General features: G+C 38.0%; 1 protein-coding gene across 1 annotated transcript; it reads right to left on the bottom strand.

Moving 5' to 3' along the window:
* Nucleotides 1-1846: 1846 nt before the first annotated feature.
* On the bottom strand, nt 1847-23412 carry LOC145767447 (C4b-binding protein alpha chain-like). The gene is made up of 13 exons (XM_082579266.1): nt 23334-23412; nt 21296-21418; nt 20671-20874; nt 15698-15889; nt 14933-15112; nt 12701-12886; nt 11732-11911; nt 10447-10623; nt 9654-9836; nt 9096-9206; nt 8809-8991; nt 4973-5115; nt 1847-2267 (listed from the first exon to the last, which is right to left on the bottom strand). Exons 1-12 carry the CDS (start codon nt 23392-23394, stop codon nt 4994-4996), a joined length of 1902 nt encoding a protein of 633 aa, XP_082435392.1. The 5' UTR covers nt 23395-23412; the 3' UTR covers nt 1847-2267; nt 4973-4993.
* Between the last annotated feature and the right edge of the window lie 276 nt (nt 23413-23688).

Below are 23688 nucleotides of genomic sequence, written 5' to 3'. Positions count from 1 at the left end.
GCTCAGTGGCCGAGTGGTTTCGCCTTCGGCTCTGGTGCTGGTAGATCTGAGATCGATTCCAGGTCGGGTCAAACCGAAGACTTTAAAAACGGTACCGATTGTGTTCTATCCTGCATAGCGCAGTGAGAATGAGTCGGGTAATAATGTAATAACATTGTAAACCTGATATAAATTGAAAAGTGAGCCCTGTCGCTAAAAGACCTTAGCTGTTGTAGAGCGACAATAAATAAATCCATAACATTATTATTATTTGTCTACCTTTGTGGTTGCCGGCCAGCTTAGAGCAGCATGCAAACTACGCGTTTATGGTATTTGCATCGTGTTATGATTCTCGAAAATTTCCCACGAGGTCTTTATTTTTGTCGTGATATTTTTGTGCCTTTTCTGTCCTAAACTTGAAGTCATTGTGAAGCACAATCCACATCGGTTTTTAGACTCAGTCTTCATTGAAAATCTTTTGTGTGGTGCATCATTTCAAGTAGTGTCTTCCCCTAAGCTGTTACACAAACCGCCCAGAACCAGGTTGATTATTATGTATCTTACAGCCGTTGAGAGCCCGTTATTGTATGTGTGGAATTATTACTGTAGATGTCTGACTAAATCCATGCCAAAGTCGAGCAAATTCTGCTTTCGGGATCCTTGCCGTTATTTACTGTATTTTTTGTTGATAAGTTTAGGCAGCATTTTTCCAAGATAAATGAAGACATCGGTATTGTTCGTCACTTAGATTTAGTTTTCTCAGCATTGTTTATTCATTCTTTGATCCACTAGTTTGTCTCACTTTTGGTATAATCGGATCGTTTATAAATAGCGGGTCTTCACAATAGCCGGCCTCTTATACTGTACATTGGCGCAACGTATTCAGATGTTGAATCAATGATCAAGAAAACTGATTTGTTTTTTGTCTAATGTAACGCCTAACTTTATGCCTTGTCTACATTACAAAATAGTTTGTAATGTAGATAAGGCATTATCATCTTTCTTTTGCGCTCTTTGGAACAACACACAGTGCACGGTGAAACAAAAATACAGGACATAAGAACAAGTAGGCGACATAAAGCAGGGAAGGGACGCCATCGAGTTAGCTGCTACGTGTAAATGGAGCCTATCTCATAATTTTGAGTGTATCTCACAATTTCTGTTTGCAAAAACGCTATTTCTCCGGCTTCTCCCAAAAGCATTTGCAGTCATACATTTCCGCAATTGCAATGCTTGTCAATGAGAGTATTTCCATAGAACGTTTATTTCGAAACCAGGTTTTCGTGCCTTTACCCAAGATTTCTTATTGTAACGTTTTTTATTCGTCAATGAATATTATCTGCTTGAAACAACTGTTTTGAATAGTTTGTGGCCTACATAGCCTACTATTTTGATCGTGGATTGCTATTCTTCTTTGTAGAGCTGGAAACGCAAAAAACGTTTGCTATTATTTTTTCTAATTAACAGTTTTGTGATCACTGGCCTTTCTTTTGTAGCATAAGAAATAACGCGCTTTGTATTATTGAGGTCAAACCAAACAAAGGAAAACAAGAGGATGTTTCTCTCTGCTCGCGCATATCGATGCACGAAGCAATTATGAGCTTATGGCTTGTTATCGCAATGTAATCCATTTCACGCTTTGCTGGAAGTTAGCTAGAAATAGCAAAAATTCACCAAAATCTTGAATTTACAAGAAAACTACACAACTGTTAGCATCAAATTTAATATCATCAGATCCGCCTGGCAATTTTAGGAAAAGTCAAGAAAGACCAAGTGCATGGCGTTACTGTGTTTTAAATAATCAAAGGAAATATGAGGGGGGGGCCAAATATGGCCTCCCTTTGAGGAGCAAAGTGTTAAGTTTATCTCAAGTTCATTTGTTGCTTTTATACCAGTTTTAGCGAAATAAACTTCTGATTGAGGAATTGTAGATGGTGTTATTATATCAACGACGTAGACCTACAGCAGAAGAAAGTTTTTTCAAGAAGAACATTTTTTATTGTAGATAAAATGATCGAGGGACGTGAATTTATTTATAAAAAACTTTGCTGTTACAAGAAATGTTCATCAGGCATATGTTTCGAATGTTCCACATTTTACTTCCTTGCTGACGACTGGGATATGAGGAAGGAACGGGTTTGTATCGGAGTTGCAAGTTGGTTAGGAAAACATACATTTCAAAATTAAAGGCGCAAAGCAAAATCTCAGTTCTTTAGTAAATACAGTATTACATCAATAAAAAGCGATTTGCTGGATTTGAGAAAAACAACACAAACAAATCAATCCACCTGCAAAAAATAATTAATTGAAACGAGTTGCGGCAAAAGTTGATAACTCACATACTCACATTTTGACGAAATTGAAGTGTATAATAATTGTATTCAGAAAAGCATAAAGAATAATCTGTCAGAGTTTCAAGTTGTAATTCATTCGATTTCGATCCAAAAAAACAGCCCTTTTTGACTAAAGTGGAATCGTTTTTGGAAAAAAAGTTGATATGTGCTAAGAACTAATATGAGAGAGTCCACAAAACAAACAACAAACAAAATATTAGATTTTTAGATATCTGTAGGGAGCTGAGACTCCCTACGGGAATTTTTACAAATAAGCTAATCAAAGTGAATTCGCTTTTGATCTTAAACACTTACAATGATCAAAGCAAAAGCTAATATTAACAAACACTTTCACAACTTGTCACCTTTTTTTAATCTGTAATCCTAGATTTGACCAATGCACTGGCTATTTATGATGTAACTAAATCGGTCACAACAGTAGCCTAGGCGACCTATCTAAAAACGATTCACTTTCCAACTTGACGTGCGTGGCAATTAGCCAAGTATTTAAGAAATGTCCAAAGTTGTGTGATGCTACTTTTTTAACAAACCTGTGCATTTTATTGATTCTAGGAGAGTGTTTTGAAGAAGAGTTCATATAAACTTTTTGCACAAAACTGTCAGCTAGGAAAGTTGATACGTAACATTTTCGTGGAAAAGTCACAAATTAGAGGGAAAAGTTGATAAGTCCACATTTTATTTGTAAATACAGAAAAACTACACAACCCAGTAAGTTAACACTTACATGCCTAAAATGTATCAATCACCTCCGCAAAATCCACATGCCCTCAGTAAAACACTTCAAAGTTTAAATTTTTTAGCACAGGCTTGAAAACTTCAAACGTCGTTTTCTCAAAAATGCAAAAATGTGACTTATCAACTTTTGCCACAAACAGGTTTAATTGAAGCACGCAGGGCCGTGTTAACCGCCCCCCGGCCGGAGGAGACCTCGGCTGTTTAAGGCCCACTCAATTTAGTCTTTTCCGTGTTTTTTGCCTGTTTAAAAAAGAAAAAAGCTCATAATAATCAATAGCAATCATGCACCCGCATTTAGGCCACTGCTTCTCAAACCACAGGCTGGGGCCCACGCATATTTAGTTCGTACAACGTTTCCGGCTTGTATATTTATAGACATTTAATATGTAATTTTATTTCCATTTTGCAAAATATTCTCGCTCTCTTTGCTTGTTCGACCACATTTCTAACTAGCAAATATTGGGCATAGCCTACTTAATTTCAGAAAGTGAATTAAACGAGTAAAAAGTTTTTCGTGGGCTATCCCATAAAAACTAACCAAATAATTATAGGCTAGGCCTAATATTCCGAAGTAGGCTAAACACTGCTCACTCAAATAGTCCAGTTAATTAACAATAAAATTTATAAATTTCGGTGTTAATGGAGATAGGTTAGACAATGACATGTAGCCTACCGTGAAAATACATTAGGTCAAGCACGGTGAGGATACCTCAGACAGATTTTTGAAGTGCTAGCCTACTGAAAGGCTTCGATGCTGGACTATGAAAATTTCCAAGAAATAAATTATTGAAATCCTTTTGTGTTGGTAAATGATTTTTTCTTATTGAAATAGTAGGCTAATTAAATTTTGAATTAAACCTTCTACCCAAGCTAATCTTTAATTTGATAAATTGCGCTACGCATAAAGCGACTTTTGATTACACACAAAATGTGCATTTTGATAATTAAAAAAAATATTATTGCGCCAAAAACGCGACGAAAACAAGATTATATATTTGCAAATTTTGTCAGCGGGCAAGCCCCCCACACCTATATAGTGCTTTGCTTTTTCGGACATTACTCTCTACATTGTCCATATGTCTTATAATTTTTGCTGTGTTAAATCTCAGGTCTTTTCCCAACTTTTTCCAGTTCGTGCATTGTCGGCATTTTTCCTCAAAAATATTAGAGTAGGCTAAGGTTGTTTATGGTTTGCTGAAATTATAAATGTGAATTTTTTCCTTACGTTGAAAGCCATAATGTAACCATTTCTTGTCCTATTTTTAAGACCAATTGCTAAATATAGGGGCTCACTAGCGGATTTCGGGGGGGGGGGGGTTAGTGCTCACACGAACCTGGTTACAAGTATATGTTTTAATTATTAGATATCTGATGTATTCATTCTGGTTAGTTTCTCGGAAGTCGAGTGTAGCAAGAATTCAGCGATAGACACGTGTTTCGCCCAAGAGGCTGAGCTCATCAGTATCGCTACACTAAATATAGTTCTCAACAGCTACTTTTGTCAGTCAATCGAATCCTTACCTTTGTGGAAAGAAAACAACTAAACTAATTGTCGCCAAGGATATGCAACTACACTGGTATGGTTAGCGAAACACAATGCTCGCTGTTGTATAGTGAGTAGTCAGGTAGTGCTGACGCCAGGAAGATCGCTCCTTCTTAACTAATCTAGTTAGGTTAATTTAGGTTGTAAAGATTTTTCTCGGTTTTTATTACACTTAAAAAATGCCGAAATGTTTTTGATGGGTATAAGATTCAACGTAATACTAAACAATGGCACTATTTATCGTGCAGTAGGCTACAGAAGGGTGATGAAACACTTTAGAAAACATAAAAAAATATTTTTGTGAATTAGCAGCAAATGAAAGAAGAAGTGAATAAACAAATTACTTAAGTGAAAGCGTCACCTGGTGTAAATTTTGATGTCTCTAAGGACAGAAAGTGTTGTAATCCGGACAACATGAGTCGTAACCCACGCAACCCTCGTCGCAGTCACAGGGGAATTCGATGGTTCCTCCAGGCTCGCCACAACGATTGGCACAGGACAGAACTGAAAACAATCCCTTTTATTAACGCGCTGTGGTTGGTTGGAATTGATTGGAAACCCTGTTTTCTGTTTTGTCTTTGAATTCAGTAAAGAATATTTTCATTTAATAAAGTCGATACAACCTTCTTGTGTCATTATAATGTACCACCAAGACCCTAGAATAGTAGGCTAAATGGTAGAAGAACGTGATTCAAAACCACTGCATTTTTTATTTGTTTTGAATCTTTATCCTCGGAATGATTAAGTTAGTGATTTCGCAATGATTGTACTGAAATTTTTGGGTTTGGGTTTTACAGCTTACATCAAAATAAACGTTTGAAGCGAAAGAAAGCTGTTTGCTAAGAAATTTAATCATGCATGAAACAAAGTTAAGCCCAATGGATGCGGAGTGCCTGTTGAAAAAACATTGTTGGTTTAAAGCTGTCAACGCTCATTCCAGTGTGCATTTCAGAGATAATTGTGAGTTCGGTTCGCGAAACTTGAAATCAAACTTGAAATTGAAAGGTCGGGAAATCTTTTCCGTGTTGTAAACTTTGAATTGCCCTTGTTACACTTCCACGTGTTAATTGTAGGCGTATTTTGTGGCCTAGCCTACTATTTTTACAACAGACGAATAAAAAGTTTTTATTCTTACGAAATAAAATGTTGGAGTTAGCAATGAAAAATTAAATTGAATTGAATGAAATTGTGTAAGCCTACACATGAAACCATAACTGTGGCGAATCTTGTAAAAATCAAAAGCATCAGTTTGCGCCACTTTATGAAATACAGTAGGACGTGATAGACAGGAATGGCGAACCACTGACCCGCGGGTCACGAAGTGACCCATCACAGATTTTAAGTGACCCACTTGTCTTTTTTAAAATAATGCAATTTAAACAAATATTTCAGCAAAGAATAAATGTTTCACTAAATATTTGTAATAAGGCCCCACCCTATTTTAATCTAGTACCGAATTGCCATATAGCAATCACAACTAAAGCTAATTAAAGCGAATTGTTGGAAGAAGTACAACTTTTTTTAGCTGAAAAAAATCAAAAATACCCAGAGTTAAGCGAAAGTACGTGGTTGAATGATTTACATTTTTTTGCTGATTTTGCAATGCATTACAATAAGTTAATTACTAAATTGCAAGGCTGTGGAAATATTGAATTATCCATGTTTGGGCACATTAAAGCATTTGAGAAGAAACTCGCTATTTTTTCTGTAGACCTTGAACAAGGTCAGCTGAAATATTTTCCTCAGTTGTTGAAGCACTTTACCAACATCAATTTATCTTGTGAACAAAAGCAAACTGCACTCAACAAGTAGGTTTTACTGACAAAAGAGGCCAAAAATGCAATGTCAGAAAGGTTTACCCAGTTCCGAAAGCTAGATACTACATTGCAGTTCATTCTTTTCCCGCATGCAATTCAATTTGAAAATCTTGAATTATCAAATTTCGAATGGCTTCGTCTTTACAACTTGGAAATGGAAATGATAGACTTTCAAGAAAGTGCAGTTTGGAAAACAAAATTTGTAGACTTAAATCATCTCCTACAAAAAATTGAAATGAAAACGGATATGGATGGCTGTGACTTTCCTGCTGTTGAAAATCACGCTGAAAATATAATTTTTACAGAGTGGAACTCCCTGCCAAATTCGTTTGAAACTATGAAAAGATTTGCGTAGCTCTGTTAACGTTGTTTGGTTCTTCATATTTGTGCGAATCTTTATTTTCGCACATGAATTTTATACAATCAAGCACACGGAAGCGTCTCAGCTCAGATATGAGTGCTGCATGTGTGAAGCCAAAACTACGGATTACCAACCAAGGATAAGACTTGCAGAGAAGATGCAGCAGCAAGTTTCGCATTAACATGTAGTTTCGCATTAACGTGGAATTAAATGTATGACCCACTTTTGCTTTTTCAAGGATTAAGGTCTCTTTTGTGACCCATGCACTAAAAAGGGTTCGCCATCCATGTGATAGAGCAATAGATGCTACTTTTTTCGTGTTGGATGTTTTATTTCAATACCTACCGTAGCCTACTGGTTATAGTGTAGGCCTATTTGTGATTTCGTTTTTTTTTTTTGCAAAAGCAAAAACTCACTTGGTTTGCAAAGAACATATGATAAGCTGTCAAAAATAATAGGGTGGCTTTTTTTCTGAACATTTTTGGCGCACAAAATCTAAGTTGGTGTCCAAAACGGCGGCTAGGCTGTTGCGGGAGCCCCATGATATTCAAATTCTAATCTAAGCCAGCTTTACTTTTTTGTTTCTGTGTTAATGAATACTTATCATAAATTCAAAGTTTAAAAAAATGTTCACGACGTTTACCCTACCCCCCACAATCCACATGGGCAGTTTTTGGTGACTATTTGTAAAAAAAATCATTTCTTTCCACTAGAAGACGTTGTCTTAAACTTACATCCTAAAACGTACCTTCAAAGCATACCCCTTTAATTTTGCACAATTAAAAACAAGTTTTAGATAGAACCTTTAGGTCTAAAGATTAGTTCACACTTTTAGCTCTTTACTGCCAGTAGTGGTGAAAATGTAATTTGAGTTTTCTTGGCAACCACAACCAATTCAACCAAAAGTTGACACGAAAAGTAAACACGATGTATTGTAAGTTAAAACGATTGCGCAAGCCTGGTTGTGTAAAAAGACACAGCCATCGTTTAAACTCATGACATGATGCGTTAAGGAACCTATCTTATTTAGAAGATTAGATGCATGTATTGTATAGTGGCATTATAAGATAAATAATGCCAGAAAAAAAAACATCACATCAGAAGGGGGGATCGATTATGCTACTTGGCCGATATTTTAGAGAACTCAACAAAGAGAATTTCAAGGAAAGAACACTACAATCCTTGATGCACATGAAACCGTTACAGAAGTTATCAGGAAGCTCAAACTGTGGAGCTGGAGGATCTCGAGGGTAGTCGTGGTTTTGTACATTTGATCAGTTTGTGGATGACAACGAGGAAGGTTATGAGGTTAAGTTCTTTCACGAAGTGATGTATTAAGGGTAGCCTAATATGCCATAATCGCTACGTTGATTTAGGTATCGGCTAAAAAAAGATTGCAAAACACTGCTTTATAGTATCATCTGATAAAATCAAGAAAGTTTTTTCTTTCAACAAAAAAAAACAAAACCTTTTTTATGACAAATGTGCCCACACTATTGCGCTCTGTTTGCTCAGTGGTTACTCGCCCGGTTCAAGATCAACGGCTTTGGTTAGGCTCTCAGGTGATACGCTTGAGCAACGCATTTTCAGGACTGCTCTCCATTCAACGGTACCAAGTGGATAGAATAATTCCCCGGATCGTCAATCTCGGTAACTGGGCCTGCGTGAGTAATTCAAAGCTTCTACAGGTAGGTATGCAAAACTTCCAAGATTAAGCTCTCCAAAAAAGCTTTCCCAGTTCAAAAATAAAGATCAAATTAATTAATCGTGTAGTAATGTAATATTAATGTTTATATTAGGCTACTTTACGCTATTATTGATGACATATGGAAGCCGGACATTAAAGAAACAACTGTCGCTTCCAACTTTTGAGCTCTACACTTGGAACCCTAACGTGCGCATTGTCCTAAGCAAGGACACGTCATCATTGAGAATATAAAATCCTATCTGGACGTTCCCCAGCAAAGGAGAAGAGAAGTTGTTGCAGCATGTGACGTTTGTTACTTCTCATACACTCACTTTCAACTGTTGGGGGATCTTGTGCGCTAGGCCGACAGATGGGAGCTGATCCTTCCCATGCTCCGTTGACGCAAACTCTTCTACTGTTCCCGACAATATAATATCTATCGTTACAATTGTAGCGCGCTTCCTTCCCGTTCACTTCCACGTGGCCATCATCGGGATCATTCAATGTCGGGCATGCTACAAACCAAAAGTGTTACTGAGAAACGGCCCAATTTCAATACTAATTCCACGTTCATGGCCTGAGTGATAACTACTCATAACCATTTCCAAAGGATACTCACAATCACAATATCCTGCGTCTGGGCAGCAGTCTTCCGTGCAGTATGGGTGGCACTGACATATTGCGTCATGAGTGTATTCTGGACTGCATCGATCATTGCATGGTGACGTCACTGGAATAAAGATGGGAAGATAAGAAGCGACGTAAACGTCATCAATGGAAGCAGAAGAAGCGACCATAGCGTCACGATACGATGTGACAATGTGCAATCGACCTTAGTGCGAGTAAGATGCAAGGCTGTACAGTGTGTCTACAGTAGGCTATAAAAGTGACAGTCTGTGCATCAAAATTTATTAGTCATTAGTTCACTTCCTCGTTTGCATAGCTGAATGGTGAAAGCCACGGTGCGCATTAGAAAGGATGCCGGTTCGACACCTCTCAAAAGCACGCAATTGTGTGTTTGGAAAAATTACTAAATGCTATGCCTGAAGATGGATACGAAGGTTTTCACCACTCCTTTCACACAATCTAAATCTCAAAAGCCTGGATAGAACAAAAATCTCAAACGCCAAGTTTAGAACTACCCCAGTAAGCTTACAAATGCATAAGACTGACTTACATTGGCAAACGGGCACCCCTGACGACCATCTTCCATTGTACCCGCATCTCGACTGTGCATTGCCAACCAGAGTGTAGTAGGGGGGGCATGAGTAGGTTACGGTATCTTCAGGGTACCAAGTGGTTTTACCGGTGGGGGTGTAGCTTCCATAAGTAGGAATTCTTCTGTTAGGACACTCTATTCCTGATAAAAAAAAAATGATTTCATTATTCCACATCAGAAGAAAAGTGCGTAATTATATATTGCTGCGTTCGTATTTGTGCTAGGTCTAAGGTCGATTTTGTGTATAACGAATAGATGTTTTTTATGGGGGAGGGGGGTTTGAATCTTTATCCCCGGGCTGACAAAGCCTTGATTGGTTATTCCTGGTAGTTTCGCATACTTCTAGAGGCTTTTGACGCAGGGTCGTTTACCAAAATTGGTAGAGTTAAGTGTCCGATTGTTGAAGTGTTGTCGCCGGGGAATTATTCCATCCATTAGGTGCCGCTGAATGGAGAGCAGTCCTTAATATGCCCTGCTCAAGCGCACACCCTGAGACTCGAACCAGCGCTTCTTGATCTTAAAGCTTCTTCGTTCCAGAAGTCACCCGCTAATCAACTGAGCTATCGGAGCAGACCATGTTGGTTGTCCCAACTTGTCCAGTAAACACGATGATTCACAAACGTTACTTAGCTCGTGGTTAACGGAACAAATCTTCCAAATAGAAGTTAAAAAAGATTTTATAGAAATTGCAGAAACAAAGTTTCTTTCCTCCTTAAATATCAATCAATGCCATCATTTAGTGGTGACTTACTTTTGCACGTTGGAGCATGCGACCATGAACCATCATTGCACCTCACTACGGCCTTTCCCTGGAGCTCATAACCGCGATTGCATCTGTAGCGGATTCTTTCTTTGTCAGAAAAGCATTGCTTTCCTTGTGGTAAGATGAAGCCTCTACGAGGATTTCTTGGTCTTCGGCAACCTTGTCCTAAAGGAATAGTCATTGAGTTGGTTAATTTTTTGTTGATTAACTATAGGCATGTACTTAATTGTCACGAAACGTTTCACAGTGTCTAAAAAGTAACTTTATGTTACAACATACAGCGTGTTTTAAAAAAAACTTCCAATCCGATACTAGCCTATTTTTATCTTGGGAGAGTAGGCAGTAGGCTGCATAGGCTAGGCTCATTATAAAGAATAATATGCCGCCTTCAGGGACTTTGACTTGGAGTAGATTTTACATAAATTTGCACGCAAAAAATACAGAAATATTTATGCACTTCAGTGCACGGAAGACCAAAAGGCCTGTGAAAGTTTCAAAATAGGTTTTAAGTGGATATGGTTCGTCTAAGAACGAATGCGCTATGGCGCAGTGATAATGCCATGGTGCGATGGCTCTATTCCAAGCGCCTTTCTGATCGGATGACTATGGAACAGCTAAGACTTAGGCTTGGCATCCACCAGCTTGAATGTCATGAGATAGAGAAGACTGCGTTGGTACGGGCACGTGCAAAGCATGGAAGAAGTCGCGTGGCCGAAAAAAATTAGTTCCTAGGCGTCCATGAGAATAACCCAGGAAGACGTCCAAAGAACCGCTGGCTAGACTGGGTTAGACAAGGTCTGCGGTTGGTAGAACCTTTGCCAACAAAAGTGGTGCCAACAAGGAAAAAGGTTAAGAACCACTGTCTCAAAACATACTGTTGTATCCTAAAATCAGGGCAAAAGTTGAAACTACAATTATCCTACTCCCTCCCCCTATATGCAGGCAGAATGATTTGGAAATTTAGAGGAACATCAAAACGAAGGTGGAAAGACTAGATATATGTGAAAATATGGAAGTATAGTTGGATTATAAGAAAGAATAAAATAACTGTACTTACAGAATTAACTCAAGCCCCATTAAATACAAAGCTATTTTAACTTTACAGACTTGTGGATAGAGTTGATTGAAAAACATTGGACTCCGAGTTTAATTTATTGGATGATCATGTCCGACTTTTAATATTACAAAACTATTCCTGATTTCAAAGTTTTAAGACTTAAGATCGATCAAAGGTTGATGACAATGCCGCGAATATTCATGGAAGGTCACTTACGGCAGGTAGGTACGGCATTTGTCCAGGTCCCATCTCTTCTACATCTTGATCTGTTGAACCCGTCCAAGAAGTAGCAACCCCTGCATGAGTAGGTAGCTACATCGCCGACATACCAAGTTGTCTTTCCGCCCGGTTTGTAGCTTCCGTTCCTAGGCGCTCGTCGATGTGGACACGTGTTTCCTGGAAGGTTAGTCATACTTTGTTTAAAAAAATTAATGATGCAGGAGAGGGTCACTTCCTCACACCGGCTGGTCTACGTTACTTTACATGCGAGAGTGGGAGCTCTCGTTGTTGGGTTACTCAGCGAAAATAAGTCGATCCTTGTGTTCTGTCAGAAACAACTTAGGCTTGTGGTACCGAAGTAGAGCAAAACCCCGAAAACGGATTTAGCTGCTTCCTATACCACAATGGTTTTCGGAGGTTTCTGTCTGCGTGTGTATCACCAAACTTGAAAACATCTCTTGTTTCAATACTTAGCCTACTCACCACGTCATGCGCTTTACTTTGATGCTATAAACTAGGGACAGTAGAATATCGGGATGCGCAACTTCATCCGCTTTTGGCTTATCCGCAACACTAGAAGGGTTACGATTTTTTCTGATTTACAAAATAATGTACATTTTATAGGTTATATAAGAAGAATGAAGTTGGTTTTAAAGTAATTTAAAGTTTTTAGTTGAAAACAAGCGAGCAACAAAGCGTGAAAAAATGTCAAATTGGCAATTGACCCTTCTAATGTTGGCGGAACAACGGAGTTGCGCGTCCCGGTATCTACCGTCCCTATATAAACTCAACATTTCCGCAACAAAAATCGTTATCAGAAAAAGAACAACCACTGCAATGTATGTGCAAAATATGTAGCCTACGTTAAAAACAAGTTTTAAACAAATACTTTTACAAGTAACATAAATTACTTATAGTTGATTTATCGAGTTTGTTATTTCAGTGAACACAATAAATTAAACGTACGGATGCATTTGGGAGTGTGGGACCAGTATCCCCCAAGGTTGCAAGTGACTCTTTGTCTCTCTTGTAATATGTACCCCACGTTGCAAAAATAGTCGACGTAGTCACCATAACCGTAACACTTAGATGGATTGTAGGAAGGGCGTATGTAGCCAGATTCTGGGTGATTAGGATATTCGCACGGTTTGCCTGCAAACAACAGCAACTTGATTCATTGGGAAATGAAGGAAACGAGTGAATGCTTGAAAGGAAGCGACGTATCTGGATGTCCAAGTACTCTGCCATATCTCAACTACAGTTTACCTTCAGCCGTTCTAGATCAGGACAGTTTAAGTTATTACTATAGGCCTATGAATTTTTGCTTGGTGAAACAATCTCTCGATCAAACATAATTTTCATATATTTGTCAACATTTGAATTGACACCATCAAGAAATGGATCAAACGTTGTCTTTGTAGCTGTAGTGAAGAATGATTCGAATGGAAAAATATTCTTACTTTCTAAAAGTGTGTAGATCTTGCCTTCTTAAAATTGACGAATATTTTAACCTATAGGTTAGCTTGCACAACAAGTCGGTCATAAGAAACAGTTTAAAGCCGTTTCCACAAAACCAAAAACTCCCACAGTTTCAAACTCTGAATATAAACAAAACTGTATTCTTGCACCGCCCGATGCCAGAAGTATGTATTCCATGGTAGACCTAACGGCCTTTCAGTATAAATAAACGATCAGCTCAACTCTCGACGACTTTGTTCACCACAGTTTCAACAAAACTTTTCAACTAAATGTAAATCCTTGATTTATTCATGTCGTTTATTTAAACGAACTCGATAGAACCGAAGCAGAGAACTACGTAGGCTTCAGGGGTGCAAGTTTGATATATATTTACATTCTACTCGTTTCTCACTGAGGTTGTCATTTTGCACATTTCATGTACAAACATCTAGCTAGCTGAAGGCCCTCAAGTGCATGAGACTGATGCAGTTTCACTCAAATTACTTTGACGTCATGCTCACAAGTCACAATATGTTCAAGTTCATCGTCCTGTCGACTTTATAATCTCAGCATCAGGATTGTGTGAGCACCACCTTGCCTCTCACCCCCTGAAGTCCACTAGTGGGCCTCTATGTTTTGAGATTGCTCTTAAAATAGGACAAGACAGCGGTAGATTATGGCCACTTATGGGGAGGCTTATGGGGGAGCTTGTCCACGCAAAATTTAATGTTCATGTTTTGGCCACTTTAAAGACAGTTTTGGCACAATAATGTTTGTTTCATCAAGGTGGACATGCACTTTGTATGTAACAAAATTCATCAAATTATTGGATTTGGGTTTAAGGTTTGATTTAAAATTTAAATTAGGATTTCAAAATAAGTTTATTCACAACCACTGAAAAATTTCAATAGGCCTAATCAATTTCTTAAAATTTGTATAGCCTAGATTGGTAGCCTATAGCTTTTCAGCAGGCTAGAACTTCGAAAATCTATCTGAGATGTAGGCTACTAACCTTCGCTTTAGTTATAGTATTTTTACGACATATTTCACTTTATAGCATATCTTCATTAAGACTAAAACTTATCAATTTAGGCTAATTGTTAATTAACTAGGCTATTTAAGCGAGCAGTATTTACATCTGAATAATACATTTTTTTTAGCTCTTTCTGGGATACGAAAATTTTTACTTTCTTAATTCATTTCTGAAACTATGCATGCCCAAAATTGCTGGTTAAATGAACAAAACGTGGTTTTGAAAGCAGAGCAAGCGAGAATGGAATAAAAATCATATTAAATGTTACATGTAAACGCTTCACGAACTAAATATGCGTGGGTCCCTAGACGGAGGTGGGATCTCAGCCAGGGTTTGGGATGCAATAAATACGACCTTGCATGATTTATGCTATTGATTATTGAGCTTTTGCAGCAGCTTTTTTCTTTTTTAAATAGTTAAAAAACCTTAAACAGACCAAAATGAGGAGGCCAGTAAACATCCGTAGGCCCTCCCGGCCGGGAGTCATTGGGGTGGTTAACACGGCCCTGCTTCAGCATACTCTGATTGAGTTGTAATTTGACACATTGTAATTTAATTCTGTAGCACATTAAACAGAACTTACACTTCAGACATTGGGCAATCTCCTGTCAGGAAGGCAACCACTTCTAATGCTTTTTGCGGTAGCTATGACGTTACTCTCCAACAATTCAATTACAAATAAAATAATCTTAGATGTTATTCTTTACCGCAAGTGGGCGCTGGATAGTTCCAAGTCCCATCGTAGTTACAACGACCTTGTCTCTCCCCTTGTAAAGTGTAGCAACCGTCACAATAATAGTTCACCACGTCACCTGGGTACCAAGTTGTCTGATGTGAAGGAGAGTACCCACCATAGATGGGTGCGCCATTGTGGGGGCAACTTATTCCTGTCGAATACAACGAGTTAACTGCGAACAAATTACTGGTCAACGTTACAAATCTCCCAACTATCCGTAGATGATATTGTGGATGAAACAACCACGGGAAGGCATGTTAAAAAAATAATTTTGGACCGGTACCAATGAAACCCGGAACTCCAATGCTAAATACTTTTAAAAGAATAATAGAATTCCAAAAAAATTGTTGTGTCTTCATAGTTCCCAGGCTCCAGCAAACATTTCGGGCTTCTTAAATGATCTTGAGCCCTTTTCTAAAAGCAACCCTTGGACTCCTCGTCAACGCTACTTTCCATGGATATCTTTGCTGAGTTGGCACATCTTGTCACGCGCACTATAAGTTACAGTCGATTGTCACTCTACGCCCCTTGTATGGACTCTTAAAGTCAATAAAAAAAAACTGAAGAAAGAACACCTACAATGCTATCAAATTAATTTGGCCTACCAAATGAGTAGTTTTATTCGGTTCAAAATAATTTATTTTCCTGAGCAGTGAAGCAAGTTCTTATTTGATTGCATCTTTTACAAGCAATCGTCATCAACTACGAAGTAACAAACGTGACAATACAAACTTACTTTCACAAGTCGGAATGGGTGTCCACGTGTGAGTTCCGATGCATGTAACAATTGCAGAACCATCCAATCGGTAACCGACTCCTGGACAGCTGAAGACAATCTCGGCTCCGGTTGCGTATGATGCGCTCATTGGTGAGTAGCTTATGAGAAGGTCGTTCACTATTGGAGCGTTGCAGAACCGGAAAACGGGAGCTGAACACAAAGATGTGACTTCAACTAGTGAGGAAAGTATGCAGAAACAATTTTTTGCTTGATTATGCCACAGATACAGCCACCATTTTCTGTTCTGGCTTCATTACTCATATCAATTGATCAATGTTCATGCGTCATCAATCATATCAATTCTCTGGTGGGTAAAGTGTCCGGATATCAATCACACAACTGTAATCAAGGTAGAATGAAGCAAACAAGGAGAAGTTTGTGGTTGAACCTCAATTCTTTTATCTCGTGTTTATAAATTGAGTCTTGTTAGTTATCTTTCAAAGCAAGTAGGAACAGAGGTCAGTGGTAGAAAAGAATGACACAGCTTATGCATAGTTGTCTCTTCGATGATTTTTTCAACTCAAGATGATAGCAGATCTAGAGGAGGCAATCATCCCTCAAACATAAGAAGGTTCACTATGTATTTGCATGGTAAATTTTGGTAATGGCCTGCAAAAGATGTAGACCTAATTTTTATCAGTCATTTTGTCGTTCAATGCCCTACTCAAACGCCGGTACACGTACCGGTGCCGGTACGCGAGCACTTGGCTGCTGGCACGCGGTCAGTTAAGAGAAATTGTAAATTGAGTAATTTGTTTTATGTTGATCAGAACGTCTATATAATAATTTTTAGGCAACGATAATGTTCAGTCTGCTTTCCCAGCTATAGACTGTTTGGTGGCCTGCTACTACGACGACTTCCAGTTTTCTACCTTCCACCTTCAAATTTAAAGAGGCACTTACATTCAAAACATAAAGATTATAGTTCCAAGTGGAAAGAGGTTTTTGAAAGGAAACGAAATGAATTAAAAAGTGCACAAAAACAGATGTACGGCGTGACTCATCTAAATACTAAAGCGTTACGTGCATCTTATAAAGTGGCGTTAAGAATTATTGCAAAAGCTCAAAAACCGTACAGTGTTGGTGAGACATTAGTACAAGGCTGCATTCAAGACGTTTGTTTAGAAGTACAATGTGAGGCAGCAGCTGTAAAGGCTGCAAAAGTTCCTCTTTCAAACAACACTATTGCTCGACGAATTGCTCATTTGGTTGATAATATGGAAATTCAACTAGTTGATCAAATTAAACTGGCCAAGTACTATTATTTACAGCTAGATGAAAGCATAGACATTGGAAACATGGCAATTTTGATGGTGTATGTACGTTATGAATATGAAGGAAAATTAAAAGCAGAGTTTTTTTTCTCTGCCGCTCTTCCACGTAGAACAACTGGTGCAGAAATATCAAAAACTATTATTGATTAATGATTACATTAAAAACAAAGGATTAGATATGAAGAATTGCGTTGGAGTATGTTCCGATGGTGCTGCTGCAATGATAGGAGAAAAATCGGGAGTAATTACACGAATTAAGCAGTTGGCTCCAGAATGTGCTTCAACGTATTGCTTTATTCATAGGAAAAATCTTGCAACCAAGAAATTGCCAACGAAGTTAAATGATGTGCTTTGCGAGGTCTTAAAAATTGTTAATTAGGCTATATCAAAGGAAGTGCAGTTAATTCAAGACTATTTGCCCTTTTATGCGACGATATGCAAGCAGATCACAGGCAACTATTATTTCATTCTAGTGTGCGTTGGCTGTCGAAGGAAACAGTTTTATCACGCGTATATGAGCTCCCAAACGAACTGGCAGTATTTTTGCGTGACAGAAAGCCAGATTGGGCGAAGCTATTTCTAGATGAACAATGGCTTGCTTTGCTAGCTTACATAACTGACATTTTCGTTATTATGAGTGGCCTTAACACTCCAATGCAAGGAAAAAATGCTTCACTTTTTGCACAAGCAGATAAAATTGACGGCATGCAACGAAAGCTGAAAGCATGGAAGATTCGAGTCTTGAACAATTGTTACGACTTGTTTCCTAAGTTAGCTACTTTTATTGACGATGCTGGAGACAATTTGGACGTAAAATGTGTTCAAGATACTGCCACAGAACATTTGTCAAATTTGGTGGAACGTATTCAACATTATTTTCCGGAACAAAAAGATCCACGAAGAGGAAATGAATGGATTCGAAACCCATTTGCACCAACTGAAAACGTTGAAGAGTTAAATATAAGTGTCAATTTAAATTTTTAAAATATAAATTATTGGATCTATCTGCTGATGAAGGTTTGTGAAAATCTTTTGAATCAAACTCCCTTGCAAGCTTCTGGGTCAAAATAAAAGCAGAATATCCGAGACTGTGTACCATGGCTATTAAAACACTGCTTCCATTTCCTTCTACATATCTATGTGAAACCGGCTTTTCTACCACAAGCTGTTTAAAGGGAAGACACAGAAACGCGTTGGATATCCATGCTCCTCTTCGAGTAGCATTGTTTTCCATTGAACCGCAATTGGATAAGCTGCACACACTTCGCATCAAAATTCGAAAGATCATTAATAAAAGTGTTTTTTTTTGTGTATTTGTTACAAAAGTAATAATGACTTTGCTCTTGTCTTTTTTTTGCAAATTGACCGGGACGCCAAGCGATGGAAGGTGCTCAGCCGGTACACGGCATAAAAAAGTTTGAGTAGCACTGGTCTAGGAGTTTTCTTGAGTCGAGGCATCCCTAAAACCTTTCACCAAACACCCATTCACGTAAATAAGGGATAGACTAAACATGATTTACCATATCCATCCTGCATTAACGATACCTGCTATCGAATTTTAAGCAGCTCCTTTAATAAATCATATGAGTTGAAATCAAAAATGTTACCGTAATTCATTAGTTGTAGAAATGCTTGGTCTCGGACTGAAAAAGCTTCTTTAAGAAAGTATTCCAGACAGTTTCGCATAATCTACTTGTAGATCAGGGGTTTTTAACCTGGGAGTCGCAAACCGTTTTTCGGAAGGTCGCGAGGGGCCTGAAAATCCAGTGTGTTGTTTTCAATTTTTTTTTGCCAGAAAAGATTGTTTTTTCACAATCGACCATTCTTCGACCTGAAGTTGCTCTATTGTTTAAGCTTTCTGACATTGCAAGGCTTTAACAATGATAAAGCATTCGATATTTTTCACCAAGTTCCTGTACCTTGATTTGTGCAGACTAAAGTTAACCACTAACTACTCTATGGCGGAAAAGCAAGATTATTTGAAATCCTATGCAAAATCTAGATTTCTCAATATCGTTTCCAATGGCATTGAAAAAATTTAGGGTAGGCTATTTTGTTTAAAAGTTCTTTCAGCAACAGGTGAACGCATTGCCAAGCTTATATTGTTAAAACTATGCAGCACCACCATCTTACTGAAACTGATTTCAATAAATCCATAAAAGATTGCAATAAATTCAACTGGTGAAAATGCGAAAATGTAGATTATTCTCATTATCTTTTCTCCTATTATCTAGCCAAGCTTGATAGAAAATGGAAATAACGATCGGAGGAAATGTAATAGAAGCCGTAATAACATCGCAAAAACACGTTTTGAGTTTCAGAAGTTTGCATTGAAATAGCAAAACTAAATATAACTGGATGTCAGCATGAATCAAATTTGTTAAATTTTGCATTAAATATGCTTTTGTTGAATATATTTTATATCGTGAGGCTACGTTGATTGCTTTGAAGGGGTTGCGGTGAAAAAAGGTTGAAAACTCCTGTTGTAGAGGCTTTGAACCACTCAGACCCAGTTACCTAGTTTGACAGAGTGAACAATAAATCGGAAAGTAACAATCGGAAAGACTGTTGAAATGTTTTTCTCTGTAAGGATATATTCACTAGGTGCTGCTTAATGAAGAGCTGCCTTTGAAATACATTGCTTAAGCGCACATCTCAAGGCTTGAACCAGTACCGCTTGACATAACTCATATAACGTTTTATAAGGTAACATGAGTTAGATTTACTTTGTAATCAAATGATAGCAGTGACGTGCGCAGGTTTTTTTAACGGGGGGGGGGGGGAGGGGGCATTCGATTTGATCTGACATTTTTTCACAAACAGGAACACTTTAACATATTATAGCCTGCATAAGTTGCAAGTTGTAAGATAACATGTCGGTTGGCAAAATGCAGCCTCTAGAAGTTTTTTCGTACCGGTATGTCACTGTGTAGTCAAATTATTGAAATATTTGGAAAAGGCGTGGGCAACTGGGCATGGCTAAACGTACTTCACTGAATGGTAGCCTACTCATTAAAACTACTATACTGTTATTATATAAAATCGTTACACACATTCTTCATCATCATTCTAGCTGGACTATTTTGCTACGTTTTTAAGGGTGTTTTTTCATAAAAAAAGAAAAGTTTGTGATAAAGTCATTAATTTTTTTACTTATTCGGCTTATGCACGGCTGTGGCGTACATACAAATACTTTGTCTACGTGTTTACTTTTTTCAGCAAAATTCAAACATGTACGGTACATTAATTCCCACTTATCAAGTCCACGGTGAAATCTGAATTGGGTTGATGGTAAAGTTTCTATCTTAGAAAAGAACGTTAGAGCAACGTTTTACAACATAAACCTTGAAGAAAAAACATTCAATTGATTTTGTAGTTGTGGGCTTGTAACTGTTGTGGCATTCAGCAGAAGCCTTCACAGACAATGGCATACTCACAGAAATCATGGATTTTTTTTCATCACAGGATTGCAAAGTTAATTTGTTGGAGATTTAAATGATATAACCAACTTTACAGCATCCATCATTCAGAGAATCAACATTGTAAAGCATCGTATTAATCTTCTACTTTTACCTTTGTTGATAGAAGCCTACTTTTGTTTTTTCGTGAAGCCATCACTGTTGTCATCACGAAACATGTTTAACAATGTGTATTCACCTCTGCATCGTTCCACACTGGATGGATTCCAATTCCCATTTCTGCATGTGCTTGTGATGTCGTCGAAGCTGCTCTTCACGTAACCACGATTGCAACTGTAAGTAACAGTGGTCCCATCAGGGTACTCTTCGTATGTCTCTCCATCCTCAGTGGAAAAATCCCCATTTTTTTGCTGGGGAGGGTTGCCACATGGCGTGGAAAATGCTGAAAAGCAACATTCCATTTACATTTCAAATGTCTCAACTTAAGAAGATGGCAACTGTCCGCCATCTTGTTTTGCAGCTCAAGTACATTGAACCATCAGAAGTCAGACAAGACTGATCAAACAAGTCATCGTCGTCGCCATGGCTAAAGCAGGGGGATAATGTCCTCTTCTCACTAAAGCTAAAACAAGTTTATTCTTCATTTTATAGTTGATTACGTTAACCGAAAAGCCTGTAGCTGTAGATCATACTTTCAATTTCATTCATAAATTGTGGATTAAAGATTTCAAATTTTGTGATACTTTCACTTGGCTCTGTGGTGTTTTTGTTTAATGAAACGGATGACCCTAGCTAGAACGTTAATCATAAACAACACATCGATATGTAACATGTAACCGTCTCAGTAAAATTAGTCAACTTACAAGAGCAATGTCTTTGATAGTCATCACAACAGCCAGGTTGGTATAGATCACAATTGACGTCACATTTACACCACGAGGGACGACGATTTTCGTAGCATCGTCCAGCGCATGAATATCTGCTACCTGCAACGACACCAAGAAAAATAATTACGTAATAATCAGTCAAGCCAGGGCTTGCCCAATTAAGCAGCAACTGGAAAGGTACGATTTCGATACTGCGTCTTACATAAACTTACATAAAAGAGCAATTGACGTGGAGAACGCAAACTTCTGGCAGGTTTATAATGTAGGCCTACAAGTAAAGTGTCAAGATAACTCGGAGTTAAATCATAGAAAAATTTTACATTAAATAGACATATTTTGAAGTGTATACGATAACAAATATGGGCCTACACCATAAAAAGTATTGGACTGTTCTCCATTCAGCCGCACTTAATGGATGGAATAGTTCCCCGCCAACAACACTTCAACAATCGGAGACTTCACTCTGTCAATCTCGGTGACCGAGTCTGTTTCAGTGGTTCTAAGCTTCTACAAGTATGCGAAACTGCCAGGATTAAGCTCTCAAAGAAGGTTTCCCAGTGAGGATAAAATGAAATCAATCATCTTGAACCAGGTTAGACTCGGGGACATGGCTTAGTCGTAGGGAGAAAGTTCTCCTCACAGCTCAACCCCCTCAAGTTAGTAGATATAAATTTGTTCTATTACGTGCCTTACAATCAAGCGTGATCAGTAGATCACATTTTGTGCGGCACAAAATTTGCAATAAGAATATTCTGTCATCGCAACTAGCCTAATTACCAAGGCATCCGCTGCGGTTGCCAAAATCGATCATTCTCGGATATACTGCACAGTGCGCACTGATGGTGTTGACGGGTTGACTGAGAACAGTATTTGTAACGAATGTTAGTTATTGGAAGCATTGTGTCGTCACGGAAAGCGCGTTAACTGATGAATCACGCATGACAGAAATTAGCTGACGCTGAAACCATATTAGAAAACTTCCACGGTATTTGAATTTGGGAAATTAATTTCCTGCACCAGAACATTTGATAAAATACGAAAATTCCCTTTTGTTACTGAAATAGCAGTTTTGCACTTTGGTTAAAATTTCATCAACAAGGATGTGGGGTGCGGTCCACTCACGTTTTATTGTTAAAACTAATTCATTTTACGTGTTGTTATTGTTTTTATTATTATTATTTTTTGTTCCTTAGGCCTATTGAAGGTGGTGGCTGACTTGATGACCTTTTGTGGTCTTTTCACTGTCTTCTTTTCATTCGGTAATAATTGTCAGTTATTAAATTCGCTGTATCTGCTGGATGGAGAATAAACTTGATTGATCGTTGTGACCGGTGTGAGTCTTATTACGATATGGCATGAAGATAAACTAGAATGATATTTTACACAGCAACATTTGCTGGCAAGGATATGACTTCAATAATAATTCTGTTTGGAAAGTTTGCTTCCAAAAAACTACGTCATTGCAAAAAGACAAGCAAGATTTAAATGGGTGTCGACGTCACAAACCGGTTTGACCAGCCTACTTGGCCTTGATTTATTAGCGCCATAATGCAGAAGCTTGTTTCTTTGCTGTGCAACAATTGAAATTGACATCTCAACAATTGGATGAGCAGACAAAGCGACATGGTGTCAAGATTGACCAACAAAGCTCATTATATTGCCCTTTGTCAGCGCAAAAGAAGTTCTTGTCTTAAAGCAAACTTTTAATAAAATAATAAAACCATAGGCCTACCTGTAATAGGTTGAAAATCTGAGAATAACTACCTCTAACTAAAATCAACTCACTATGACACCGTAACTTTATCCTGTATGACACCTTTTGATCGGTGGTCTGGATATTTGAAAAACTAAAAAAAATTTCACTTTGAAGTGGAGCGTTTTAAAAGACACAAATTATTTGCATTTGTGATAGGTTTGCTACCCACACATTATATTTACAACTTAAAGCAATGCAAAAAGTTTTCTTCACTTTAAATAAGTTTTGCATGCTTATTGCGTAAACTACCCTACTCACCTTGCGAGGTCACAGAATGGACGCCGACAAAGCAAAATACAAGAATAACTGACAATTTCATGATTTAACTTGCTATGAGCAGCACAAAAAATAACCAGGATTAGCAGGTTGCAATCTTTTATATTTGCGATTAATTTTTGAAAAATTTCCTCTTCGGAAAATTTCCAAGAAATTTGCAACAAAACATGATTTCGTGGCAAATTATAATTATATAAAACTATCACGACAGGCCGTGGTGGTAGGCACGGATCAACCGCTGCATCGCTTTAAAAGAAACGTCATCAAATAAATCGAGATCGCCAGAAACGACCACTATTGCTTTTGTGACGTGTTGTTGATCGCCCGGTGACATAGT

This window comes from Aplidium turbinatum, chromosome 3, assembly GCF_918807975.1.
Source record: "Aplidium turbinatum chromosome 3, kaAplTurb1.1, whole genome shotgun sequence".
Classification (NCBI taxonomy): domain Eukaryota; kingdom Metazoa; phylum Chordata; class Ascidiacea; order Aplousobranchia; family Polyclinidae; genus Aplidium; species Aplidium turbinatum.
Note: the sequence above shows the minus strand (reverse complement) of the source record. Positions and strands in the feature narration are given on the sequence as shown.

Coding starts and splice junctions, on each gene's coding strand:
- LOC145767447 (XM_082579266.1), bottom strand. CDS start 23,394: ATGAAATTGTCAGTTATTCTTGTATTTTGCTTTGTCGGCGTCCATTCT. Junction 8,992..9,095: donor AGACGCAGGATATTGTGATT/GTGAGTATCCTT, acceptor TTTGGTTTGTAG/CATGCCCGACATTGAATGAT. Junction 5,116..8,808: donor AGATCCCCCAACAGTTGAAA/GTGAGTGTATGA, acceptor GATTGTTTTCAG/TTCTGTCCTGTGCCAATCGT.